The sequence below is a fragment of the Myotis lucifugus genome, unplaced genomic scaffold (genome assembly GCF_000147115.1).
Source record: "Myotis lucifugus unplaced genomic scaffold, Myoluc2.0 scaffold_555, whole genome shotgun sequence".
Lineage (NCBI taxonomy): Eukaryota > Metazoa > Chordata > Mammalia > Chiroptera > Vespertilionidae > Myotis > Myotis lucifugus.
The window spans coordinates 539,616-558,644 of NW_005871603.1; the positions used below are offsets into that span (position 1 = coordinate 539,616).

Sequence of the window (19,029 nt, forward strand, 5' to 3'; positions counted from 1 at the left end):
GCCGCAGACGGGCCGCGGACGGGCGAGCGGCGCCCGAGGAGCCGCTAGTTGTCGCGGGCCGGCCGGGCCCGGAGGTAGAGCCGCTGCCGTCGCTGCCCTGGGCCCTTCCCGACGGTCCACATGTTCCCTCCCTGGTCCGCCCGGCCGGCCCCGGGGTCTCCCCGCCCCCACGCCCCCTCCCCCCCAGCCCGTCGTCACAGCCTTGGTCGCAGCTGCCCCTAAGTTACGGGGGAAGCGTTCGAGTTGGGGGTCGGGCAGGTCAGGCGTCTCTGCGGGTTAGAAGACGGAGGCCTTCCGCCGGAGAGGCCCAGGGGGGGCAAAGCGGACGGAGGCGGCCCTTGTTCGCTGGGTGGCGCCGTCGCCCCCGACCTTCTCGCCGAGGGAGCGGCAGGTGGAAGCGGGCGTCCCGGTGTCAGTCTGTCCTTCGGGGATTAGTGCAGTCCGGTCCCCACGGGCCGCTGAGAACTCGTGGCCGAGCCTGGGGAGCCGCACACTCGGTGTGGCCCTGGGCGGCGGGGTCCGGCGGCTGGGACTCGGCCAGCACTCGGTGCCGGGTCCGCCCTCCTCGGGCCCAGGAGCGCGCGCTCGGCAGCCGGCGGCGCTGCTTCCGTTCCTCGGGCAGTAGGTGCGGGCGGGCCCTTCCCCGCTCCTGGTCCGCCGGGATGACCTTGCCCACATTTTTCCTGAGTGATGTTCACGGTGGGACATGGCCCCCACGTAGAGTCGACAAACACGAGGATGGACGGTGGCCCCACGTTCGCGGCTTCATGCCTGCGCCCCGCGCATCCATCAGGAGAGCCCCTGCCGCGCGGGTTGGGGGAGCGGCCCGAGAGGGAGGTGCGTTAGGCCGGGGGCTGCGAAGGACCATCCAGCGCGGCGTCCGAGAAAGGACAGCGTCCCTCTGACGAGGCGGGTTTGAATGAACGGACGGGAGATCCAGGTTTGGAGGCTTGATGACTGATCGCATCGGGGTCAGCAATAAGCCGTGATGGTGTCCAGTGGGAAGGGAGCCTTAGGTTCCTGCAAAGTTAATCAATATTCAGACCCTGCAGATGGGCGCATGCATCTCACCAGTGGCAGGGGGTAGGGTTACCCCAGAGTTACTTAGTCTGTCATTTTGGACAAAGATTCCCCACATGTTATGTATTAAAGGATGTTGCCCCTTTGAGAATTGTTAAAAGCTGCATTTGTTGTGGGTAAAAAACAGGCTTTTGACCAGACAGTCTTGGGTTTGAATTCCAAGCCTCTTACAAGTTGTGAAGCCAAAATGAGGTCGTGACTGGCAGGTGGTGCCTGAGTAAATACAGCAGGTTGAAGCTGTATTTACTAAAAAACTAACTTTTGCGCCCTGGCTGGTGTGCTCAATGGTTAGAGTGTCGGCCAGAGCACCGAGGGGGTCTCGGCTTCCATGTCTGGTCCCTGGCCCTGGTCGGGGTGCACACGACATTGATGTTTCTCTTTTTCATCCCCCCTCTCCCCCCAAAAAAAGTAATGGGGAAAATTTCCTTGGGTGAGGATTAACCAACCAACCAAATAAAAAAAGTAGCTTTAGCATATGGAATAAATTCTCAGTGAGGCAAAGTTGGAGATAAGTGATAGTACTTAGTACAAAATAAAACCTACCGATATATAGTCTGTGTTTGCCTTGTGGGATGGAATGATGGTGTCGACGTCATGGGTAGGCTCAGACCCATGGTGGGGTGTGTGTGGTTCTAGGCTTTTACCTAAACCCCGAAGCAGCCACACAGAGCTCCACTTAACCAGTGACCCACATTTTAAGATGATTGTCCTAGACTAGGGGTGTAGACTTGAACCTCAAAACTAAGTGGCTTATCTAAGATTAAATTCGACCTCATTAGCACAGTATCCCACAAACTCGCCATGGACCCACACTTCACCAGGGCTCTGAAGCAGAGCGGGGTGGAGGGAAACGCTGGCCCCAGCGCTGTGTACAGCCTCCTCTTCAGCTCTGAACCCCAATGAAGGAGAGGAGCCGTCCCGGCGGTGACATGGAAGCGTGTGTATCGAGCCCAGGCTCTCACACGTTTGTGTTCTTGTCAGAAGATGGCGATTCGTCCATGTGCTGGTGTATTTTCTTTCCTGGGTGACCCTCTCCCATCACCGCTTCCTTTGTGTGAGTGGAAGTGGGTGTGGAATCTCTCCGCCCAGTCTCTCCTTAGGATTCTCTTTCTGTTAGAAAGCCAGAGGATTGTGAGGGCAAAGCAAGTATACATTTTGTAATAACGAAATTATAATATGTTGTTATAGGAGTTGGCCTGATTCGGAAAAAGTTACATGGACGAAGTATAAAATTTGAAAAGATATCTTTTTTAGCTTTTTGAAGAGTAAGACCTTCCAGAGCCTTTTCCCTGGTGATTCGATGAAGGCACATTCGGCTATTAGTTGAGCCAGAGGGTGTTACTTGGTATTCTTGTTGTTGTTAGTCCTCACCCAAGGATGTTTTCCCCTTGATTTTTAGAGAGAGTAGAAGAGAGGGAGGGAGAGAGAAACCTCAGTGTGAGAGAGACACATCCATTGGTTGCCTCCCACACATCCCAGCCAGGGCGAGCGATCAAGCCTGCAACGGAAGGTACGTGCTCTCTTGACCAGAATCGAACCCGAACCCTTCAGTCCTCAGGCCAATGCTCTAACCACTGAGCAGCCGGCCATGCTTTCTTGGTTTTCTTGAAGGCGGGTGGGAAGGTGTAGCTTATACTGTGAAAGAGCTGAAGGACGGCAGAGCTAGACTTCAGAGCAGGGGTTGGAGTGGCAGCTCCTCCTACCTGGAAACTAGATTTTGTGTTTGTTACAATGTGTTCTGTTGGGGAAGAGAATTTTGTGGATGTTTTCAACTGAACTGTGTACGGACGGGGCATCTGTGTGTGTGAGGGGTGCAGAGTTGCCTGATAGCATGTAGGACACCATGCACAGTAGGATTTCAAATGACCAATAAGTTTTAGTACTTGTTGTTTACCTGAATTTAAGTGCCTTTTTTTTTTGCATTAAAGGTTTACAAAAAAAGATCTGCAGCACTTGAAATATTCAAAGAACAGTTGCTATTAGAATGAGTTTTTAGACTGTCTGCCCTCCTGTGGTATTACATTCAGTGATTTTGCCATGGGTGGGTATATCCCTTTAAGGCAGATCTGTATTCAAGATAGAATTAATCCTAAAATTTTGACTTTGTGGATTGTTGATGAAAGTACAATATGGGATTCACAGTTTAATTAAGGTTTAAAGTTAAACATGTCATAGGTATCTCAAGTTCAAATTAAAAAGATTTAATTCAGTTGATACTATAAGTTACAGACTTCCTTCTGGATTGGTACCACTGAGTTTATTTCCTTCTGAAGCTGGCATCCTTGCTATGGGGCAGGCAGGAGTAGACAAAATATATTCCATCTGTATTTCAGAATTCAGAATTTGAAATTGGTATGTGTTTAGTACTTTCATTGTTCTGCTCTTACCTTTAATGTAAATGGCTCTTTAAAAATTTTTCATTGCAGTGTTGCCCGAGTGTGATCTCAAAGATGGGAGGTGCGGTGAGTGCTGGTGAGGACAATGATGAGCTGATAGACAATTTGAAGGAAGCACAGTACATCCGGACCGAACTGGTGGAGCAGGCTTTCAGAGCGATTGACCGCGCAGATTATTATCTTGAAGAGTTTAAAGAAAATGCTTATAAAGACTTAGCATGGAAGCATGGAAACATCCACCTGTCGGCTCCATGCATCTACTCAGAGGTGATGGAAGCCCTGGACCTGCAGCCGGGGCTCTCGTTCCTGAACCTGGGCAGTGGCACCGGCTACCTCAGCTCCATGGTGGGGCTCATTTTAGGTAATTGGGGGAGTTTGCAGGACCAAAGAACTGCTGGCAGTGTCCTTTGAAGGGGTCTGTCTAATTGCCGTGGCCTTCCCAGTGTTATCTGGTATCATTTACCAATAGTCACTGGGTGGGCTGGTGGGCTGGCTCCCGGTCCCTGTCCCCTGCCACGTGTGCCTCCAGCAGGGGTCAGCACACCTTTCTCCCCAGCAGTGGAGCCCCTGGACCAGCTGTGGGCAAACTACGGCCCGCTGGCCGGATCCGGCCCGTTTGAAATGAATAAAACTAAAAAAAAAAAAAAAAAGACCGTACCCTTTTCTGTAATGATGTTTACTTTGAATTTATATTAGTTCACACAAACACTCCATCCATGCTTTTGTTCCGGCCCTCCGGTCCAGTTTAAGAACCCATTGTGGCCCTCGAGTCATAAAGTTTGCCCACCCCTGCCCTGGACAGTGGCGCCAGTCTGGATCTTCCCTGGTTTCTTGACTCGAACTCACCCAGCATGCCCTGCCACTTGCTCTAAACAGAGTAATTAACTTCAAAGTCCCCTGGGATTCAAAGTTCTCTCAAACAGTTTTTGTTTGTTTTGTGATTTGAACACTGGAAGAATTAATGCCTGTAATGTTATTTTTAGATAAATTCCAGGATGAGAGGGATTTCACAAGCTAACTTACTTGAAGCCATTTAGTAACATATCCGATAACTGAGGATTCATTTAATTCCTATCTTGTGTAAAATGAGGGCGGGGGAGGGGAAAGGCATCTTCACAACTATCATGGGCAGAAGCTTTTCTGGAAAAATAAAATGTATCAACGCAGAGCAGGGAGCAGGTCCTGGGCAGCCTCACAGGATGGAGGAGGCCACTCTGTCCCGTCCGGAGGTTGACAGTGACTCTGGAGAAGAAAGATGTCAGTTGTGAGAGAATCCACATGGGGTGTCGGGAGGAGGAAAGGAGAGCGTGCAGTGTGGAGCCTGGAGAATTGGCACACGTGCCTCCACTTCCTTGCAAGCACACCCAGAGGCGCCCACAGGACCCACACCCTCCAGAGAGGAGCACTGTGCCCTCCAGCAGCACAGATGGTGCTGCCTGTTTCTGACCTGCATGGAAACAGATTCCCACACAGACTCACCTCAGCTGTTTGTGTCGATCGTTGTCACCCAGATGTCACCTGGAGGAAGGTTCCCACGCAGGGAGCACTGACAGCAGGAACGGCGTGATGTCTGTCACGGTTCCCTCTGATAGAAAGAATGTTTCACTGTGACTTGGAATGGCAGTTTCTTCAATGATGATTAAAACCTGTTTTGTGAGGATTATTAGTGCCCACCTCTGAGTGTCTGGTGGGACCTTCTGTGGAAAACAGTCCTGTATCAATGTGCAAACATGTTTCTTCAGTTATTGGCAAGACCTTGAACTATTGGTTTCAGACCTTGGCTTTTTTACATTTTTAAATAATTCTTTGGAAGTTGGAGAGCAGGGAGGTTCAGGCTTTGGAAAGCTATGGAGTCAGTAACCACGAGTGAGTGTGATGTGAGCAGAGCCTGCCTTGCATGTAAAGATTAGCTCGAGGTGATGTGTTAAGATTAGAAAACCTTGTGAATTTCTGTAATTGCTCACACAAAGTCAGGAGAAATGCAGAGTAAGAGTTGTCGCTCCAGTTCTGAAAGTTTTCTGGCTCTGAACCCTTGCAGGTCCTTTTGGGGTAAACCATGGTGTGGAGCTTCATCCAGACGTGATTGAGTACGCAAAGCAGAAACTAGACTTCTTCATCAGGACCAGCGACAGCTTTGACAAGTAAGGTCAAGTCCTGTCCCTCGGTCAGGGTCTGGGTTGTAAGGTAAACTTGATGAGACGGGGGGAAATCCATCCCCAGTGTTCTTGGACCAGCAGGCATGGCTGTGGTGTGGCAGGGGACCAGGATGTGTGGTCTAATTGTTTAAAAGTATATTGGGGCTCCGGCTGGAGTGGCTCAGTTGATTGGGCCGTCCTGCGCACTATAGGGTTGCTGGTTCGATTCCTAGTCAGGGCACAGGTGCTGGGGTTGTGGGCTCCATCCCTGGTGGAGGGCGTGCAGGAAGCAGCCAATGGATGTTCCACTCTCACGTTGATGTTTCTCTCTTCCTTCCTCTCTCTATAAAAAAAAACACAAAAAACTAATCTCTCTCTCTCTCTTTCTCTCTCTCACGCACCCTGGCCGGGTAGCTCAGTTGGTAGTTGGTTAGAGCATCTTCCCGATATGCCAGGGTTACAGGTGGCAGGCTCGATCTCTGGTGAAGGCACAGACAAGAGTCAAGCAATGAATGCATGAATAAGTGGAACAACTAATCGATGTTTATCTCTGAAAATAAATAAAAAAGTTTTAAAACATATATATTGGGGTTTTAAGGGCTTTAGATTTGTTCACTCTGCTACCTAGGTAAAGGTAGTTTTTCACCAATAAGAGAGAGAAATAGGATGTTCACTTTGCTCAGTTTTCATGTTTCTTATAGAGGTGTTTTATCACTGATGGTTTCTAAAACAGTGAATAGTATTTGTAACTAGTTCTTGCCATTTTTAAACAAGGCATGAATATTCTTATTTTAGGTATTAAAATTTTTAGAAAAACCAAATGTATTTTACTTACCCTCATTTCTGTTGTGTAGTGACTTTGAATAAAATAATTATAAATGCAGGGCAAAGATAGTGATGATTGGAGGTTGGATGATTTAAGCTTGGATCATGCTTATAATGTTCACTTTCATGATACTTTATTTGGAATTTCTAGGGTTTAGTTATTAATAGCACAATTCTTTTTGAAGTCTGGCTTCCATGCCAGCTCAGTAAGCTGCGTCACATGGTGTAGGTTCTGAAATGAAAGTCTAACCTGTGGTTGGCATAGATTTATTATAGCCCTGTTACAAGTTACGGAGGTGTGGAATGAACACACTTCTTCCTTTCAGGTTTGACTTCTGTGAACCTTCCTTTGTTCCTGGCAATTGCCTGGAGCTTTCTCCCGACTGCTCTCAGTATGACCGGGTGTACTGCGGGGCAGGCGTGCAGAAGGAGCACGAGGACTACATGAAGAGTCTTCTCAAGGTGGGGGGCATCCTGGTCATGCCGCTGGAAGAGAAGGTCAGACCCCTTCCTAACTGACATCTTTGCACACGTAACTGTTTGGCAAGGTCTGTTGCAGGTAGTTGACACATATTCTTCCTTGTAACAACTCCATGGTCACAAATGAGATAGCAGGCAAGGACAGGTCTTGGGTTGAATAAGCATCTCTGAGCCTCCCTGTGCACTCCCACCCCCAGCTGTGCTGTGGTGCTTGTTCTGTTACTATAATTACTTATATAAAAGAGTAGTCTATTCCAGCTGGTAGTCTCATTGTGAGACACTGTGATGGTGATAGTTCACAGGAATCCCTTGCTTGGTGGGCATCTTGCCCAAGTCTGCTGTTTGGTCATGCATGTTTTAGTATGTTTTCAGTACTGTGTTTCAGTGGGAAAAATAGACATGCATTGGTCATTGGGAAGGATGATTCATTGTCACAAAGAACTAGGAAAAACAATGATAAAAATTATGAGATTGTGCATTTTTAAAAAATTTTTCTGTAATTGTTAAATGTTTGCATTTAACTCATTTTGTTTGATAAGTAATCATTCATTTTAGGAAATGAAGGAACACCAGGGACAACTGCTCACAATTTCCTTCCTGTTGGCTGAGTGTGGTCCTTGTACCTGTTTCTAGTTTGATGTCCTTTTTACAAAGGCGACAGCACATGTTTGAGAAGTTACACTGGGTTACTTAAAAGAGTTCGTGAATATAGTTTCAAATCAATCAGTGCTCACACCATCATTTTTAGTCCTTGCCTGGCAGCCACTGGTGTGTGGGCCTAGTTTATGATCCAGTTACTGTGATTGGACATGAGGTTGTGTGTTGTGACTCACTGTTATTTTACTGTTACATAAAGACTCAATGAGTTACCCAAATTAAAAAACAATTACTCATAAATATTTCAGTATATATTTGGGTAAGATAATGGTTCTGTTTTTCGAACATAGTCCTAAAACCATCATCAACCTAAAAAATAGTAATTTCTTTTTTTAAAATATGTTTTTATTGATTTCAGAGAGAGGCAGGGAGAGGGTGAGAGGGATAGAAACATCATTAATAGAAAGAATCAGATGGGCTACTTCCCGCACACCCTCTCCTCTCCCAGGGAGAGTCAAGCCCACAACCTGGGCATGTGGCCTGACAGGGAATTGAACTGTGACCTCCGGGTTCATGGGTCAACGCTCAGTCACTGAGCACACCTGCTGGGCAATAGTAATTTCTTAATATCTTCAAATGTCAGCTAGCATTCCATTTTTCCTGATTGTCTCAAAGTTAGTTTGAGTTGTTTATGTGAATGCAGGTCCATGTAAGATTTATGTGTTGAATCTGGTCGGAGTATCTCCTAAGTGCATTCATCCTTAGATTCTTTCTTTTTCTTTGCCATTTAGTGTTGAAGCATTTAGACCATTTGTCTGACAGAGCCCCCTGCAGCCTGGACTGTGGGGTTGCATGTCTCTGTGGGGCTCTTTCCTGTGTTCTTCTTCCTGTCCTTTCCTCCAGGAGATGGTGGTGGGTGTCGGCCCTCTGCCAGTGGTGTCAGTGTTACCTGTCTCTCAGGCAGAACGCCTGTCCCCATCCGCCCAGTGTGATGTTTATCCACAACATGTGGCATCACCATGATCACCAACAATCTGATGTCTATAACTAGTTCAAGATTTTTGGGGTGTGTGCTTTTTGCCATTTTATTCCACTGGAGACGTGCCAAGTAGGCCGTCCTGCCGGGTTGATCCTGCTGTTTTCACAGGTGACAGGACCAGGCCTCGTCTCTGCTCTTTATTCTCAGAATTCGGAGTGGGTCCTTCCTTACAGATGACTGTAGGACTCTTCATGGTTTTGTAGAAATATATAGGACCTTTGATTAGAATTGTGCTACAGCTGGATTAATTTGAGGGTTAGAGACATATTTTTAATATTCTGCTCATACAGAGCATGAAATAGGCATTTATAGTTTTAAGGGCTCACACATTTTTTTATTACATTTGATGTTCATTATAACTAGAAATTCTCCTTTTAAGAATGTCTTCCTTTGGGTGGTGGGCACACAAGTGCAATACAGATCTTGTATCATAGAAACCCACACCTGAAACCTATATGTTCATGTTGACCAATGTCACCCCAATCAATTTAATAAACATTTTTTTTTAAAAAAGGAATGTCTTTGCTAGTATACAAGAATGCAAGTAACTTGTTGATGTTCATCGAGTACATGGCTACTGAATTCTTTTATTTCTAAGATTTGTGGCATAGAATCTTAGTTTTTAGATGGTTTGCTGGTTTAGATATTTTTAGATTAGAGAGTATATAATCTTAGCAGGACAGAGCTGATCAGAAATAGTCCTGTGACCCAGGTGTGTGTGGTGGCAGAACAGGCCCACAGAACACAGGATGGTGTGTTGTCTAATCGGTTCTGCTGCCCCTGGAATTGTGATTCACAGGAAAATGTGGTGAGACCTGCACGCAGTTAGCCACTGACTCCGGGGTCCTGGGCAGCATCACTGGGAAGCTCCTTGGACACTTCAGTGCGCATCTCCCAAGGGGACAGGAAGACTAGACTCCCAGCAAGGAGCTGTGCTCTGTGATTGCAGCTGTTGGGCGTGAGTCCCCACTTGCTGTAGGAGATCTGCCGGCCAGAGTGCGGTGTAGACTGTGTGTGTCTGATGACTGTCACTTCAGAGCCCCCACGTCCCCCAGCATTGAAAGTGGTCTCATCAGAACCCCACACTCCTTACTGGACTGTGTCCTCTTGTTGTCCTTTAACTTCTTCCTCTGTCATAGACATTTCCTGTCAACAGGAGTTAGGGTGAGACGCTTGGCTGTGTTCAGACTAAATGTATCCGCCGTTCATGTCACATCGCGCTCGGCTGTTTCATGATTCGTGTATCTGTGTGGTTTTAGATGGTGTGTAGGAATGATTATATTTATTCTAACTACCAGGAGTTAAATCTTGTTTTGTCTCTGGGATAGTTGACTAAGATAACGCGCACAGGACCTTCTGCATGGGAAACCAAAAAGATCCTGGCTGTTTCCTTTGCTCCTCTGGTCCAGCCGCGCCGCTCAGAGTCGGGGAAATCAAGACTCGTCCAGTTACGTGAGTACAAAGACCCTAGCCCATCATTTGGATATTTTGAATTTCATTAGAAGGAACCTTTAATATTAAAGAGCATTTCCCACTCACTATAACCTTAAACTTTTCCAAGTGATTTTTAAGCATTTAAATAATTATACTCCATTTCCAGCTTATTGTACGTGATTTTAGCCTTGTTTTATGTCTACAGAGAACTGCTGATGGTGATGCCCTGGGAAGCAGAAGAGCCACATAGAAGGGGAATTAAACCCGCTCTGTGGAGAGTGTGTCCCGGCACCTCTGGCTGTGGGGCTCCTGCAGACACTGGTCCCTCTGCTCCCGGGTGGCTGCAGGGCCACGTGTCCGCCACCCGGCTCGGGTGGGCAGGGCCAGGTTTGCAGTGGAGCCTTACTTGGCCAGGCCTGTGCCTCTCACTCTGTTAGGGTGCAGACCCAGCAAAGAGCTAAGCATTCAGCCAAATGTTTTATAATTTCAACAGAGATTTACACAGCAAGGAGGATTGCAAGTGTCTTTATTTAAAATAAAACTATTCAGCATGCACTCTGCTTTCTGATCATTTAGAAAATTTGGAAAATGAAATAATATATAGGAAGAAAAAAAATCACCCTTAATTTCAACACCCAAAGATAACTAATACTTGTTGGTGAGTTCCTTCCAGAATCATCCTTTAATGTATGAGAGGAATCACCAATGTGATGTTCTTCCTGGTCTCTGCTAAGTGCAGGTCACATGACATCAACATGGTCAGTGAAGTGTGAGGAACTGGGGTAAGGAGCAGCCATAGAATGTGCAGAGGGACTGAGAGGGCTAGGTGTGTAGAGAGAGAGGGTATTTGTGCTTGGTCCTTGAGGCTGAGAGGAGCTACCTACGGAGAGAAGAGAGGGAGGAAGGGATCCAAGGCCGTGACTGTGATGTGCACGTCCCCAGGTGCTTAGAGGAGGCAAGAGGGGACCCTGATGGGATGCAGGTTAGCCTGCAGTTTATCACACGGGCTGTGCAGAGCTCCCGCGGGTTCAGATAAGAGGTGGTGTGTCTCACTCAGGACCACCCTCTGCCAGGCGGGGGGCGCAGTTGTGTCCATGTTCCGTGAAAATCCCAGAGGGTAACTGAGCCGATGCTGCCCACGGCAGTGTGTTGGAGGTGAGGGGCCAGTCGGGGGTCGAGGAGGCTTGGTTGGGCCTGGCTGACGGGTAGAGGGCACCCTGATATGTGGGTTTTGAGTCCGTGTTTCAAAGTGAATATTGGATGATAAATAATCATGTAATGCTGTTTAGGGCTCATGAAGGGAACAGCAGTCCACTTGTTTATAACTTGATCTTTGTAGACCAATAGTCACACTGATGGAAACAGGGCCTAGTGCGGTCCTGTAGGTGCTGACAGGGTCAGCCGTCAGAGTGGATGGGCCAAGGACAGCACAGGCAGGAACCACTTAGGAGGCGATTGGGATTTCCCAGGCTAGAGATGAAGATGGATGGTGAACACTGGCCTGAGAGGGAAGGGCTGGGGCAGGCCAACGGGCCTCTCTGAGGAAGAATGCCAGAGACAGTTGTAGGTTCGGGTTTGTGATCAGGACTGGGTTATAGCCCTGGGAGCTGCTGGCTGGTTTCTTTTAATTGAAGCCACAGACTAGATGTCAGATCAGGAGAGAGGAGAAAGGGTCAAGTCAGAACCTTGGGGAGCAGCATTCGGGCTGGGCGGAGGAGGAGCCAGGGAGAGGTTCGGGCTGACACCAGCACGCGAGCAGGTTACCTCCCCACGTGACCCACGTGCCAGCGCTGTCTGTGGGAAGTCTGGTGGCCTGTGAAAGACTCCTTTCAACTGCCTTAGGAGCAGCAGCTAGCGGCAGGGTGAGCCCCAGCGCCCTTCCTGGAGGAAGAGGACAGTTGAGCAGAGAGGAGAGTTGGTGCTGACAATGGGGTCACAGGAACTTTCAGGATCCCTGGGTTCTGTGGGCATTTGCTGAAGTTCTGCGAGGTTCCCCGAAGGTGGGTGGCGATTTTTTGGAGAACTCAGGTACTGGAGGGGACAGTGATGCTGGTTTTGAATTTACTGTATTGAAGCACTTGACCCCTCGTGCGCAGAGCCTGAATTGAACAGAGCCTCAGTGACCAAGTTTTCCTTTTCTTGTGCTGTAGAGTTTTTGTTCTTAAAAATGTTGTGGTTCTACTTTTCTCTACTTTAACAACAACAACAGAAAAGTATTCAGTTTATAAATCACAGTGAAAACATTAAAGTAGGTGGGCGAGTGCTGGATGGCACTGGATGAGAGAGCCCATGGGCAGACACTCAGGGGCCAGAGGGCCAGAGGGCCGTCCGGGCTGGGCTGGGCTGGGGAAGACGCAGAGCAGCCGGGCTTTCTCCTGCCGGTCTCCACCAGCAGGTGGTGCCTTCCTTCGTCTCTGTGCAAGTTAGGTGTTTAAAGTATTTCCTGAAAAGAGCTCATGTTCTTTGCTTTGTCCACATGCAGTTTCCAGGTGGTTAGGCCTGTGTTGTCATCACAGACACTGACTCATGTCCTTTGCGCTGCAGCCCCCCTGGCGGTCCGGAGCCTCCAGGACTTGGCTCGCATTGCCATCCGGGGTGCCATTAAGAAGGTCATTCACCAGGAAGCAGTGAGCAGAAATGGGGACGGACTGAAGGCCACTCCCAGGTTCAAGCGAAGGAGAGTGCGTCGCCGTCGAATGGAAACCATTGTCTTCTTAGACAAAGAGGTCTTTGCCAGTCGGATTTCCAACCCGTCTGAGGACAACAGCTGTGAAGGTTTAGGAGAGGAGCAGCGGGAAGAAGAGGAGCAGAACCCGGCTGAGATGAAGCCAGAGCCCCCCGTGAACTTCCTGCGGGAGAAGGTCCTGAGCCTGCCCCTGCCTGACCCCCTGAAGTACTACCTGCTCTACTACAGGGACAAGTGAGCGCACATGGGCGGCGCTGAGGCTGTGGCCAGCGGAGTGTGCCCTGTCTGCACGGTTCTTCCAGTTTGATCTTGATTATCTTGTAGAATTTTCATTAAATGGTAGATTTCTTTAAATATAATCTGACAAACATAAGTGCATGGGAGAATGTTTTCTTGAAAGGGACAGAGTCTCCTGGAGAAAGGGCTCCCCCCAGCTCGTGGGAGGTGCAGGGAGGCATGTCTGCACAAGCAGTGAGACCGAAGGGGCCCGTGCCGTGCTGTGTGTGGAGCGTGAAAGCACACCTTTGTAAGTGTGGGGGACTTCTGAGTGTGATACACCTTTGTCCAAATTTGAACTTGACGTTATCAACCTCTTAATTCGTGGCCCTGACTTTCACTAAACCTAGCTCTCCATTCTTGACAAGCCCTCCCTTATTGTAAGTAATTGAAGTAACTCTTATGGGAGTTGTCAGTTTGTGGGTTTTTAAAAATTGTGTTGGGGGAGGAGGAATAAAAGTATCAAACTGCCAGATATCTTTTAGGAGTTCCAAAAGAATTCCAAGGAATTTTTTCCTGACACCTTTCCTTACCTTTAGAATAATGTCACCCTGGCCAGGTAGTTCAGTTGGTTGGAGCATCGTCTAGATACACCAAGGTTTTGGGTTCAATCCCTTGTCAGGGCACATACAAGAATCAGCCACTGGATGCTTTAAAAAGTGGAGCAACAATAAATCAGTGTTTCTCTTTCCCTTCCCCTCTCTACAATTAATCAGTCAATCAATCAAAAAATAAAAGATCCAATGTCTAGTAATCCCTGAGAGAATATCCTGAAGAATGAAGCGCATGTCGTATATAGGTAATAAACAACGTAACTTTTACCCGGACGAAGGGGATCTTGGTGATTCTTGCTAGGGTTGGCCTCTGGGGACCGAGGGCGTGGCCCTCAGAGCCGGTGGAGGCCCTTGGGCTGTGGGAGGGGCAGAGACTGGCAGACTGGCCGCCTGCCTGCGCTTTTCGCTTTTCTGAGCTTCCGTTGGTATTTCTCTGTAATCACATTAGAGTACTGACTCAGATTTTATCTTTTGTAATTCTGGAGAAAAAAGATTTGTTAGTTTTGTAATTTTTCTTAAGAACAAATATATGTATTTTGCTAGCTCCATTACACTAGAGCAGTTCCACTCTCGGGGACCGACCTCGGGGCCTTGTGTGGCGGGAGCTTTTGTCTAATCAGGTTCTGGATCCGGAAGGAAGGGTCCTGTGGGTCTGGTGGCAGAATGTTTTGAAGTTACAGTGCTTATTCCAAAACACTCGTTCTTTCCCAATTTTTTTTTTTTTTACCCAAACAAAAGAATAGTATTAAATGTTAACAGTAAGCCCAGTAAACAGAGTGCTGATGTTGGTCAGTCACCCAGAATTGAGGGTTAATTTTATTGCTTCACATCTTGGGTATTGCTGAGGTTTAGTGTCTCTGGTTTCAACCAGTTAACTGAGTCCTGGTTATTTTTTTTTCTACCTTTTTGCTGTTTTTAGTAGCTGAATCCTTTCTGTCACAGGGTGCTGTGAGCATGCCTGGCTGGGAAACTGCTGTGTCCTGGGCTTGTGCATTGAAGCTGTTGGGAAGAAGCACTTCACGGCTTAGTGTCCTGCCTGGGACTCGGCCACTCTGAGAGCAGGGCAGAGCGCTCCTGCTGACACTGCAGTGCGACAGGGTCTCGATCCACAGAGGCCTCCAAGTCGTGGACATTTTTGGACATGATATTAAATGTGATATCTGTGAAATCTGTTCTATTATGCGTTCCCCTATGATTGTATATGGATTTCATTTCTTTTAAACCACGTTTGCCTTATAAAAGGCAATACAGAGGCGTGTGCCTCGGTTGTGGGTTCCCCAGCCCTGGTCGTGGTACGTGTGGGAGGCAGCCAATCAGCGTCTCTTGTGTTAATGTTTCTTCCTCTGCCCCTCCTCCCTCCCTTTTACTCTCTAAAATCAATGGAAAAAATGTCATCAGGTGAGGATTAAAAAAAAAAAGGCCATGCATAACACATGTTTTTTTTAGGTATGTGTTAAATCTTGCCTAACAGTTTTATTTTACATGTTCTCAGTTGTGATTTTTAAACCAGAATTTGGTTAAAAAAATATGATGCTGTAATATATATGAACTAGCTTGGTGTTTATCTTGTAAACATGACAGAGAGTTGCGAGTGGGCCTCCTGTGGGCCCCGTTGCTGGTGTAGTGTGAGTAGCCGGCGACTACGCGGTCTGTGCTGCCTGCAAGCCCGTGCGGAAACCACTCTCTAGACAAGGTGGGCTTCTGTGTAGAGTCGTCTGTATTTTTATATGTGACTTTTGTCTTAGAAGTAGGCGAGCCATAGAGATGTACTAAACAGAGATCAAGCTTATAACATTAAGCGTGTAATGTAAAAATCAACTGTGTGTATGAAAGTGCTTTAGCCAGTCTGGAGCTTTCAGGGGATTAATGTAAGAAATTGGAAACTGGTTTAAAAGCTGATATACCTGAATAAATACAAGATATCAATAAAGGCAGTTAAGACGTTTTAGCCTTCTTAGCATTGCTTCTGTTTCTTGTCTGGGATAGATATTCTTGCCTACATTCCCCCTCCCCCCCTCCAAATCTTAAAAAATATATATTTTTTCTTTCTTACCGTGTGTTTTCTTTCACACTTTATTACTTAATTCTGGGACATGAAGAGTGTCTGTGGTTAGATTTTTGGCACAATTTTTCCATGACCTGAAATATGGAAAGAAAATTGGGTACTACTGGTAGCTATACATTTTACCAGCAGCAAAGGGTGAGGGTTTAGGGTTTAGGGTTGGTTTGGGTCAGGGCCTAGGGCCAGGGCCAGGGTTTAGGTTTGGGGTTTATGGTCAGGGTCAGGGGTAGCATCCAGGGTCAGAGGGTTAGGGTCAGGACTTCAATTTTTGAGGTGCTATTGCAAAAAAATTTTTTTTCATTTCAAATTCCAGTTTTCCCTGTACATTTTAGTCCATCTGGGCTGCTATAGCAAAACACCATTTTGGTAGTTTGGGTGGCTTCTAAACAAGTTATTTTTCACATTCTGGAGGCTAAAGGTCTGAGATCAGGGTGCTGAGCTGGTAGGGGAGGGCCTCTCTCCAGTGCCTGGGGTCCAGGCTCACCCTCGCAGGGAGGAAGGAAGGGGCTGGGTCTCTGACAGCGATGACCCTTCATGCGGACTCCACCTTCATGGCCTGAGGGCCCACTTCCTAACACCATACACAGGGCTTTAAGGTCCTTGTGACTGGGGATCTTGCCTGAGGTGGGTCCGGCCATGCTGTTGGCCCAGAGGTGTGCCCACATGAGGCTTATCTGCAGGAGTGTCCGGCAGCGCGGGCAGCTGTAGCCACCAGAGACTTGGTGGCCGATCAGCAACAGGGATGTGTTTCTCCCCAGCTGGAGGTGGGAAGGCCAGGATCAACGGGCCAGGCGAGTCTGTCTGATTGCAGCTTGACCCTTCCCCTCCACTCCACACGACAGAAGGGCAGTGGAGTTGTTGTCTCATAAGGTTAGGGGAGACTTGGAGAAAAAAAATTGTTTGGAAAACAGCTGTGGTTGCTGTATGTGGTGATGGGTGGGAGGGATGAAAGGTCAGGGCCATGCACACCCCTGACCTCAGGTTCTGTCCTGGAACCGGGGGCAGAGCAAGCGCCTTCCGAAAAGAATTCACAATGATGGACTTGGGAAATGTTTAGGAATGTGTTTGAAACACTTGGAATACATGTTCCTAGAACCTTAATATCTGTAGGGTAGTGTTTAAAATACTAATAATGTTTAAAGAGCTTTTAAACACTTGGAGTTCACATTTAAGGAGCTTGAAGAACGGGACAAAAGTGTATAAAACACTTGTAATTCACAATGATAGCCAAGGGAAATGGTTAGGAATGTGTTTGCAATGCTTGGAATACATGTAAATAGAGCTTTAATATCTGTAGGGCAGTGTTGAAACACTGAGAATTTCCGTTCAAAGAGCTGTGAAATGACTGATAGTGTTTATGTTCATAACTCAAGCTGAATGAGTTGGCATTTTCAGAACAAAGTGGTTTAAAAACTTAAGAATTCATGTTTACAGAGCTCAGAAAAATGTCCGAAAGTGTTTAAAACTCTTAGAATTCACAATAATGTACCGGGGAAATGTTTCAGAATGTGTTTGAAACACTTGGAATACATGAAAATAGATCCTTAATATCTGTAGGGCAGTGTTGAAACATTGGGAATTTGTCTTCATAGAGGGGTGAAATGTCTAGGATAGTGTTTATATTCATAATTCAGGCTCAATGAGTTGGCGTCTTTGAAAGAATGTGGTTACAAACTTAAAAATTCATGTTTAAAGAGCTCAGAAAACTGTCCGAAAGTGTTTAAAACTCTTAGATTTCATAATGATAGACATGGAAAATGTTTAGGAAACTTTTTGAAACACTTGGGATACATGTAAATAGAGCCTTAATATCTGTAGGGCAGTGAGGAAACACCGAGGATGTGTGAAATTAGTAGGACAGTGTTTAAAATACTAATAATTCACGTTAAAAGCTGGTATATATGTATAAACGCAATTTAAACACTTGGAGTTCACATTTAAGGAGTTTGAAGAATGGGACAAAAGTCTATAAAACACTTGTAATTCACAATGATAGCCAAGGGAAATGTTTAGGAATGTGTTTGCAGTACTTGGAATACAAGTAAATAGAGCTTTAATATCTGTAGGTCAGTGTTGAAACAATGAGAATTCATTTTCAAAGAGCTGGGAAAGGACTAGGATAGTGTTTACATTCATAATTCTGGCTCAATGAGTTAGCGTTTTTGGAAGAATATGGTTAAAAATTTAAAAATTCATGTTTAAAAAGCTCAGAGTACTGTCTGAAAGTGTTTAAAACACTAAGAATTTGCATCAAAGATCTGTGAAATGACCAGGATAGTGTTTACCTTCATAATTCTGGCAAAATGAGTTGGCCTTTCTGGAAGAATGTGGTATAAGAACTTAAAAATTCATGTTTATAGAGTTCAGAAAACTGTCCAAAAGTGTTTAAAATTCCTAGAATTCACAATGATAGACCAGGGAAATGTTCAGGAAAGTGACTGAAACAATTGGAACACATGTAAATAGAGCCTCAACCCTTTTTGGTCCAACCTCGAGGCTGACTCGATGGACCAGGCACTAGGAGCAGGTCCAACGTCGAACAATAAGAACATTAAAAAGTTCAACATTCAGAGAGAATCCAAAGATGGCGGCATAAGTTAAAGCTGGAGTTTGCTGCCTCGAACAACCACTTCAAAAATACAACTAAAAGACGGAACGGACATCATCCAGAACCACAGGAAGGCTGGCTGAGTGGAAGTTCTACAACTAGGAGGAAAGAGGAAATCATACGAGACTCAGAGGAGGCGCAGTGCTGAAGTGAAATACTAAGGTGCGGAGTGCATGTGGAGTGGGTCAGTGGCGGAGGGCGCGGTTGTTGTTTTCAATCGGGAGAGAGTTTCAGACTCTGAGCTCCAGATCCGGGCGAGTCTCTAGGGACCCAGACTCAAACGGGAGAAGCGGGAAGGCAGCTTTCTCTCCAAGGTTTGCAGCGGTTGCAGAGCGTCTGGGGACGGAACTGAGAGCAGCAATAACTGCTCACTCCGCCCGCCCTGTTGATCCCCGGAGACCCGCCCCGCCCAAGCCCTGCACAGAGGCATTTGCCGGATAGCCTCAGGCAAAGGCTAGATTAGCACCACCCTAGAGATTCAGCACAGAAGCTCTCCCACTGCAGACACAGCTGACTCTCATAGCCAGTTAGCCTGGAGGTCAATTCACCCTCGTATTGCTGACAACAATCAAGGCTTAACTACAACAAGACTGCGCACAAAGACCACAAGGGGGTGCACCAAGAAAGCATAAAAAATGCGGAGACAAAAAAACATGACAGAAATGGAGGATATAGAGCTAAAAAACGCACTTTTAAGGGCTTTCAATAATTTGCTAGAAACTGCCGATAAACTTAATGAGAGCCTCAAGAAATCTAATGAGACCCTCGATGTTGTGATAAAGAACCAACTAGAAATTAAGCATACACTGACTGAAATAAAGAATATTATACAGACACCCAACAGCAGACCAGAGGAG

At 46.8% G+C, this 19,029-nt stretch overlaps 1 protein-coding gene across 6 annotated transcripts; it reads left to right on the forward strand.

Annotated features, from left to right (window-relative positions):
• Window positions 1-6: 6 nt before the first annotated feature.
• On the forward strand, window positions 7-15,450 carry PCMTD2 (protein-L-isoaspartate (D-aspartate) O-methyltransferase domain containing 2). 6 transcript variants are annotated; one of them, XR_002826601.1, is made up of 7 exons: window positions 384-940; window positions 3,507-3,837; window positions 5,515-5,617; window positions 6,763-6,934; window positions 9,881-10,004; window positions 12,531-13,747; window positions 14,422-15,450. XR_002826601.1 is itself a non-coding variant. In XM_006104232.2 (6 exons), exons 2-6 carry the CDS (start codon window positions 3,531-3,533, stop codon window positions 12,908-12,910), a joined length of 1,086 nt encoding a protein of 361 aa, XP_006104294.1. In that variant the 5' UTR covers window positions 7-74; window positions 3,507-3,530; the 3' UTR covers window positions 12,911-15,450. The 6 variants fall into 6 exon arrangements, 5 of the variants coding, with proteins under 5 accessions (XP_006104294.1, XP_023601282.1, XP_006104292.1 ...); XM_006104232.2 differs by lacking the exon at window positions 384-940 and adding an exon at window positions 7-74 and having other exon boundaries at window positions 12,531-15,450; XM_023745514.1 differs by lacking the exon at window positions 384-940 and adding an exon at window positions 20-43 and having other exon boundaries at window positions 12,531-15,450.
• Window positions 15,451-19,029: the final 3,579 nt, after the last annotated feature.

Coding starts and splice junctions, on each gene's coding strand:
- PCMTD2 (XM_006104230.3), top strand. CDS start 920: ATGAACGGACGGGAGATCCAG. Junction 3,838..5,514: donor CATGGTGGGGCTCATTTTAG/GTAATTGGGGGA, acceptor GAACCCTTGCAG/GTCCTTTTGGGGTAAACCAT. Junction 10,005..12,530: donor ATCAAGACTCGTCCAGTTAC/GTGAGTACAAAG, acceptor TTTGCGCTGCAG/CCCCCCTGGCGGTCCGGAGC.